The following is a 9,029-nucleotide window of genomic DNA, read 5'->3' as shown; positions in this document are numbered from 1 at the left end:
TTTTCACGTGCGGAGTCAGCTGTGTAGCCGTTTGAGGTAAGGGAGGGGATGGAGGGGAAACAAACACCAGAAACAGATTTGACCAGATGCCACCAGGATTTGGAAGAGGGAGACAGATGAGAGAGTTTGATCTTGAGAACGGAGAGATATTGTTTCCTGGCTCTCCTGAGGGTGGACGTTAAAACAGTTTTAATGCCTTTAAAATGTTTAAAATGTTTTAAACTTCTTTTAAAACAAGAATTTCGATGATTAAACGGACACAAATTTTTGTTGCAAGTAAATTGATTATCAGCTTACCAACGGGACAATTTTTACCTTTCTAAGACAGCATGAACCCTTTAGAATAAAGTGTGACGGTCACACCCAGATGCTTGTCTTATTAGTGAAAGCGTTTTGGTAAATTTGATTAAAAGAGAATATAGAATTGCTCACTCACTGACATATTACTCTGCTCACTGACAGCATCATTGGCTGAGGGCGTGGCTGTGCCGCCGATACGATGCCCTCTGCTGGTTAGGCCAGGAATTTGGAATTTGGCCATGGTGATCGTGATAGTTCGCCAACTCTTCTGGAAGGATGCCCACCATCTGTAATGCCCACCAACAAATCTGTAATGCCCAATTGCACAAGTTTGCACTGTGATAAGAAAAACAAACGACAGATCATGACAAATTGTTCAAATGGCTACAAACAGAAAAACAATAATCCATTTCGGTAGACGTATCATTTTGTAACATGCCTCGGCCTGAACAGAACAGTCATACTGAGCAATTTTGCCATAAGATGAAATCAAAAGATCTGATTGGTCGGTTTTAAATAAAGCGTGCGAACAGTCAAGTAGCTTCCGCGTTCACGTGTTCCCGGCGTTTCTCTATCAGTGGCTCTTCCGCCAAAACAAGAGGGGGAGAGAGATATAGAGATAGAGAGGGAGAGAGAAAGAGAAAGGAGTCACATTTACCAGGCAGGTAATTTATTAACTATTTTATATAATAATTAAAATGCATACACACTCACATACATGAGGTACAAAGCCACCGGAAACTCCACTTGAGACAAAGATGGAAAATGTATATTTAACCAACCTCCCTCTATAGGCACGGATCATATAACGAGCAGAGTGAAGAAGAGGGCAGGTTTGAGGGAGTAGAGGGGAGAAAGAAACAAGAGCACAAGTGGAAAGGAAAATAAGAATCCACAACCACCAGAAAATGGCGCCACTCAGGCTGTTGATGTGGTGTCTCTGGGTGAGCTCTCGGGCAGCCACACCGATGCCTCCGGACAATATACAGCTCGTATGTCACCTCCTCCATAAACCAGATGCCAGTAGGACCAGAAGACAATGAAGGTGAAACGAAGTCGACACAGGATTTGGCAGTGCGATGCTCTTTCCTCCTCTCTGTGTTCACCTGCTCATGCTTTTATTGAGACTGGCCATAGCACACTCACCGGACACGGAACAAACCCCACCCGAGGACACCTGGTGAATGCCCCAGGGCACTGTGGGATACCCTTTTAAATGAACAACAAATGGGAGATGGTAAAGAAGGGGTATGAAATCTGTGGGACACGTGGCTGTTACCCTATACCCGACCCACGTGTGCACATCCACCAAGTACGTACACAAACGTGAGGATATTTACATAATCACAAATGCAAAAGGGGTGATCGCTCTTTCCCTTGAACGTTTCATTATATCGAAAGCTTAATCGGAAATGCCCATCAAACCTGGAAGCACTGAAAAGCAACCTGAGAGAGCAATAAAACATGTCTATAAAAGATTTGCTTACAAAAATAGCATTAAATATACAAAGCACGTTCATACAAATTTTTGAAAAAATACACATCTCCCTAATAGTGGGGCTGCTTAACTGATGAATTGGGCCTTTTCCCTTAAAAGCATGAAACTTGGCACATGGCTAGAATACCCCAAAAGAAAGATTTTTAGTCCAGGGGGCATCTCCAATTTCACCCCATATGGCGGCCATCTTGAAATTCAAGATGGCCGTCATACAAGACCTGTTTTGATGAATATCTCCATAATTAGAACAGATATCAAAATGGTTGAAGTGCCTATACCTACATTTTTAGGGTCTAGGAATCCAATGGCAACATAAAATATTCAATAGTATATGGCAGCCATCTTGAAATCCAAGATGGCCGCCATAACAGACCTGTTTTGATGAATATCTCCATAATTAGACCAGCTATCTAAATGGTTGCAGTGCCTACACCTACATTTTTAGGGTCTAGGAATCCAATGGTAACAAAATATTAAGCAGTCATATGAAAATATTAATTTTGCATAGTATCATGCATACTGGGAATGCATATAAATACTCTTAACAGGTTGGCATTCTTCAGTGATTAAAAGTGTCTATGACATCGCAGACTGTAACTGTGCCATCTTGTGGTTTTCTAGTCTTTGCTGCATTCTCCATCACATGCGCAGAGAGAAGTACAGGGAAGTGCAGCTTTCTTACACCGGCAACGACCAGTACATCCTTTTTTGCACCCACACTTAACAAGTTCATTGCAGATCTTTGCAGCCTCTGGAAGTGTTGTCCATATTGGATTGAACTGGCCAGCAGACGTTTTTTGCCAACCCCATTCAGTGGGGCTTGGTAGATCAGGCTTAGCATGCAATGCTTGTCCCCAGCATAGTGCGCCTTGGTATACTGCCCGCTGTACGTGCTGCACAAGGGCATCATGTGTTGGTGGAATTGATTCCACAGGTCTGCCCTTCTTTGCAAACAGTTTCTTTCGTACAATGTTAATGTCAGTAGCAGTACTTGTGCGATCATACAACAGAATAACAAATCTCTCAATGACGTTCATGCAGGTTTCAGTTATCTCTGTGCTCTGGTGGCAAATTTCTGCTAGTACCTCTGTGAGCTCAGGGAATGATTCCCACACATTCCATGCAGTTACCTTTCCACGCCCATTAAACGCTGAAGAAGTGTCACACCCTGTTAGTGCATGAAACATGGGGAGGGCTTTAGATTTCTCAGGGCCAAGAGCTGTGGCTATATCATGTGCAGAGATAAATCGCATGTTCTTGCCTGTCCCAAATTGTAACCATATCATCACTGAAAGCTTCTGGGATGCTGTAACTGCAAGCACGACAACATCTGTGTCCACAGTTTGTATGAGGACCTTACTATGCCCTCTCTGTGTTGCATCAGCAGCATGTAGGAACATCCGACCATCTGCCTCTTCCTGAGTGCATGGGGAGAGTGATTCTAGATCAATGCGTGGTGGAGCAGTAAGAACCTCTGTATCAAGTGTGACAACTAGCTCCTTGCGCTGATCTTCAAATGATTTAATTGTTTCATTGGAAAGGAAGCTGAAGAGTTCACGCTTGTTTTCATCAACTCGAAGAAAGTTCTGCCACTGTCCAGGAATTGCAACTGAGGTATCTACTCGTCGGCGAACCCCCTTGCCACGCTTTTCACGGGTCATGCTCTTAAGGCTTTCGGGTAGGTAACGGTCCCACACCAGATCAAGTCGGGTTGCAGATTTGTACTGTGAGAAAACAAATGGGATGAAGACCTTTTCGGCATATTCGCCAAATGTTTTGACTGTGCCAACATCGGGCTTTAGCTTTTAAACAATTACTGCCCCGTCAAGTATGACACATGTCACCTCTGGCATCTGTGTGCTTGATGGTGAAAGTTCCTCTAAGCAGTCCAAAAGGTCGCTCTTTGTACCAGGTTGAAGCTTCCCATCCTTGGACAGAGATGGAGGGAAAGATTGATTTTCATGACGGAAAAATTCATCCAGGTTTCCCTCGCGGGTTTGACAGGCAATATAGAGGCGAGAAAACAGTTGAACATCACTCTTCAATGAGGCTACCTTGTGTTTATCTGTCAGCTGGTCTGTTACTGATGAGCTGCCAAACAGAGGTAACTTTTTGCGCGGGACGACATCATTCAAAGGCTTTGAGCGTTCAATCAGCCTCTCTTGCACAAATGACTCCAGAGCCTCCTTTCCCACTTTCTGCACGTCTTTCACACTTTGTACGACTGATGCACTTGCTATATCCTTTGTGTCAAGGACCAAAAGGTCAGCGGTTTCTTCAAGAAATGGATTACCTAGCTCCTCGATAACTGATACAAGTGATCTGACATGTTTGTCAAAGGTCATCTGGGTGCTTTTATTCTGATCATGATGCAGTGATGGCGCTTTGCTTTCATGTTGCTCCTGTGCAGTCTCAAACTCATCAATCACCTTTGAGACCTCTGGACCTGCAACCATTCATCTTTGCAGAGCATGGGCATTGTCCAGCAGACCCACAGCTCCTCCATCTCCCTTGATACGTGCATTGTTCTGTTCATGTGCATGATCTGTAGCAATTGAAGAAAATTTGCGTTGGGTCTTTTGTACCGTGAACATGCCAGCTCGGAAATTATCCAGAACTTTAGGGTGTGTCTTGTGCAAGTCCATCACATCACGCAAATGGACTGTGGCCCATCTTGCATAGTGCGTATGGTCAAGAGCAAAGAACCACGGAAGAAGCTCCCATAAAGCAACTAAGTACATTTCAAAGTCAGCCTCCCTCAATGAGCGCACAAAGGTCAGGATGCTGTTCTCCAATGCCATCGTGAGACTCCAGTATTGGAACTGTGGGTGTTCCTTAGTCATTTTGCCACACCAATCAGTAAATGAAAGTTTCGTCTCAGCTTCTATTGCATAGTCATTGTATGCCCGATGCTGCAGTATGTGCCCGATGCTGCATTTTATGTTGCCATTGGATTCATAGACCCTAAAAATGTAGGTATAGGCACTTCAACCATTTTGGTATCTGTTCTAATCAAATGGAGACATTCATCAAAATAGGTCTTGTATGACGGCCATCTTGGATTTCAAGATGGCCGCCATATGGGGTGAAATTGGGGATGCCCCCTGGACTAAAAATCTTTCTTTTCGGGTATTCTAGCCATGTGCCAAGTTTCATGCTTTTAAGGGAAAAGGCACAATCGATCCGAATTTTTTAGCTAAGCCGCCCAGCTATAATGGAAACAGGGCTGTTCTCATTTTGATACGTGTAACCAAAACCAATATAGTACGAGATGTATAAATAAACTTTACATGAAATTTGTTACTATATTTTAATATGGTAAAAAGTAATGGCACAACTAAATTGGCAGGGCAGTTGTACATTAATGCACATCTTTTACTACTACTACTACTACTACTACTACTACTACAACTACTCTTACTACTACTACTCTTACTACTACAACTACTCTTACTACTACTACTACTCTTACTACTACTACTACTCTTACTACTACAACTACTCTTACTACTACTACTCTTACTACTACAACTACTCTTACTACTACAACTACTCTTACTACTACAACTACTCTTACTACTACAACTACTCTTACTACTACTACTACTCTTACTACTACTACTACTCTTACTACTATTACTACTCTTACTACTACTACTACTCTTACTACTACAACTACTACTCTTACTATTCTCTCCCCACAAGATACTTTGCTCTTATTTGTATAAATGTGTTATTTGGCATTCTTTTTGGTGTTCTTTGGCGTTCTTTTTTTGGCGTTCTTTGGCGTTCTTTTACCTTCCCCTTATCTGTCTTGGTAGTGCTTTCTCTTCAAAATGCTCTACCTTGTCTACTGTAGTTCAAACCATGGACTTGCAGGGATGAGGAATTGAGCGACATTAAACTGGGAACATATGTTTGCCTGAGCTTGCATGAGCTCTGAACGCAAATCTCTATAGCCTTTCCAACAAAAGCACTACTACTACTCTTACTACTACTACTACTACTACTCTTACTACTACTACTCTTACTACTACTACTCTTACTACTACTACGACTACTACTCTTACTACTACTACTCTTACTACTACTACTCTTACTGCTACAACTACTCTTACTACTACTACTACTCTTACTATTACTACTCTTACTACTACTACTCTTACTACTACTACTCTTACTACTACTACTACTACATTCGTTTAACAGCCTCAATTACTCCCATCGTCTTGTCGGGTAGGCCAGGGAACGTTTTGGCCCAATCTTTCACGAACCGGCTGGCCAGGCCTGACGTTCGATCAGCAACAATTTGCAATTTGTTCAGGGTGCCGGTGACGACTCACCTACTCTTCGCAAAAGACACGGGATCGCAGGATCTTTCACGTCCACCAACAACCAGTGGCATAAGACGGGTTCTCCATTTTTAACGTCCTTCTGATGGACGGTGCACCTGTTTATCTCCCACATTGGACAGCTCGAAGGCAGGTACGCATACCTCTAAGATATCCTGCCATCGCAAGTGCACACCTGTATTCTAAAAGAAAATTTGTTCTGAGCAAAATAAAGAAGCATTCCTGAGGAGCCATTTGTTGCAGTGATCACCGTGTTATGAAAGAAAGAATCTCTTTCCAACACTCGTATCATTTCGTTTTCATACCATTTCGAAATATATAATTTAATGAAAATCCAGCATCACCAAAAAGGAAGCAATTAAGAATATAGACAAACATATCTGGAAAAAGACAACTCGCAGCCACTCACTTTGCTCTTCTAGCATCTGCAGTCTCTTTTGCAACACTTTTATCACCTCTTTAACCCTCGCTAACGATGCCGCCATGGCCGCCAGGTCTGTGCTCGTCAGTAGAATGCCTCTTGGCATGCAGTGCCAGGTGATCCGATCGAGTGAAGCATCGACTGCATGACAGACAGCGGAACGGACGATGTCCGGTGTGTTTGCGGTAATGCCGAGTGAGCTCATCTGAGCGAGCAAACCGCCAACTACAGCCAGTCCAGTCACAGCAATACGGCTTTTCGCCTGCGTGGACATGCACAGGCAGAAAAACATCAAATATTCACTTCTTTTCAATCAAATCTCCAAGTTTTCTCCTTAAGTTTTCTTCCATTGCTATCTTTTTTAATGCCATTTTGCGTGAGATTCTCAGAGAGATGGCAGAAACCTTTACATCATAGCTTATACCAAAAACATAATTTACACTTTACATCATATTCTCACTCCGATGGTAAACAAAGATGTTTTGACAGCAGCTTGGATTGCGATGTGCAAATCAACCTATTTCTCCAGGTCAGGTGATGCTGACAAAAAAAAATTCCTGTCAAACTTAAGTAACTAACTTTGACTTGGCATCTACAAGTAGAAAAAACAAACATCCTTTTATGGTTACCAAGCTCTATCAAATAAGAGAAGCTCAAACGATATGTGAAACGATAATAACTAAACTAGTGGGGTCACCCGTGGGAATCCCACGGGCATGGACGTGTGTGACATTTGGACATATTGATTTAGATGTTGCGCCCGCACATTCAGTTTTACAAAATGGTTACTGGCAATTTATCAGATCCACAAATGATGCAATCTACACAATGTATTTACTTCTGATAACATGTGAATGCATGTGTGTGCACATGGGATATACAGTTTGAAATCTGTCATTACATCTCATGTAAAATGTGACTTCAAGACCTCAAATCCTCTCCCTCCCCGCCCCCATCCCTCCCACATCACGCACACTGCATCAGGGAGTGGATCACCCACAGGGGAGTGGGTCACACATACACACGGGGGAGTGGGTCACACACACACACACACACACACACACACACACACACACACACACACACACACGGGAGTGGGTCACCCACAGAAGAGTGGGTCACACACACACACATGGGGGAGTGTGTCACACAAACACACGGGGGAGTGGGTCACACACACACACACACACACACACACACACACACACACACACACACACACACACACACAGGGGAGTGGGTCACCCACAGGGGAGTGGGTCACACACAAACACATGAGGGAGTGGGTCACACACACACACACACACACACACACGGGGGAGGGAGGGAGGAGTGGGTCACACATAACTACATGTCTGGGATCACAAAGCGATCACCAAGGGTAAGCCTCCTAACCTAACGGCCCATGATCCAATGATGGCAAATTCTTTTTGGACCACCACATGACCTTCACCTTCAACATTTAGGGATAGAATGTAAATTAAGAAAATGTGTCCCCATTCTCTTGTACCATGTCCATAAAACTCATCATGAAAATCAGAGGAAAATTATTCAACTTATGATCAAAAATGTGTTTTTTGGTAATCAGGTCACAATCGGAAAAAGTAGGTCAAGGACACAAAAAAAGATACACAACTTCAGTGCAGATCCACTATTATGATGCAAAGACATCTTGGTAGGCCAAGAGGTATTTGGGATTCTGAGTGGGAAAAATCTAACAATGACAAAAAATAATAATTTCAGAACACCATTTGACCTTTAACCCGCATGGGTATGATGTAAATCAAGTGTAAATGCACCTTGCCTTACCGTAGCCTATCTAGAGCACACAATTTCATTCCGATTAGACAAATCGTAGTCAAGTTATAGTGAACTCAAATGTCACTCTTCGACGTCGAGACAAACACTGATATGCCTCCGCCAACATTATTACATAATTATACATAATTGTACCAAGTTTGACTTGGATCCCGTCAGCCATTCTTAAGTTATTGCGGTAACGAAATAATTTTTACTTAACATGACCTCTGACCTTTGACCCCTTGATCCCAAAATCTCAGTTCATGTTTACATCATGATAATACTGGTAGAAAGTTTGATTTCAATCCCATGACAGATTTACAAGTTAGCTCGGTAACAGAATTTTTACTTAACATGACCTCTGACCTTTGACATATTGATGCCATAATCCCTTCAGTTCACCTTTGCATCATATATACTTACACCAAGTTTGTTAAGATTTCCATCACTGGTTCACAAGTTGGCCCGGTAACATAATTCTTACTTAAAATTGTCTCTGACCGTTGACCTAAAAATCAAATTAGTTCATCTTTACATCATTATACATACCTGTATGCTGTACCAAGTTTGACTTAGATCCCTTCAGCCATTCTCAGGTTATAGCGGAAACGAAAACCCATCACAGACGGACAGACAGTCGGACGGAAAACCCAAAAAC

General features: G+C 42.6%; 1 protein-coding gene across 2 annotated transcripts in view; it reads right to left on the bottom strand.

The window, feature by feature from the left end:
- Nucleotides 1–966: 966 nt before the first annotated feature.
- Nucleotides 967–9,029, bottom strand: part of LOC137423920 (uncharacterized) — a 31,538-nt gene continuing 23,475 nt past the window's right edge. The window contains exon 5 of one of the 2 annotated variants that reach the window (XM_068111460.2): nucleotides 967–6,833. In XM_068111460.2, coding sequence (XP_067967561.2) covers nucleotides 6,610–6,833 — 224 coding nt within the window. In that variant the 3' untranslated portion in view covers nucleotides 967–6,609. The remainder of the gene's footprint in view (nucleotides 6,834–9,029) is intronic. The other variant, XM_068111456.2, reaches the window with a different exon arrangement.

Source organism: Myxine glutinosa, chromosome 1, assembly GCF_964187855.1.
Source record: "Myxine glutinosa chromosome 1, kmMyxGlut1.1, whole genome shotgun sequence".
Classification (NCBI taxonomy): domain Eukaryota; kingdom Metazoa; phylum Chordata; class Myxini; order Myxiniformes; family Myxinidae; genus Myxine; species Myxine glutinosa.
This window is presented reverse-complemented; position numbering and strand designations above follow the sequence as displayed.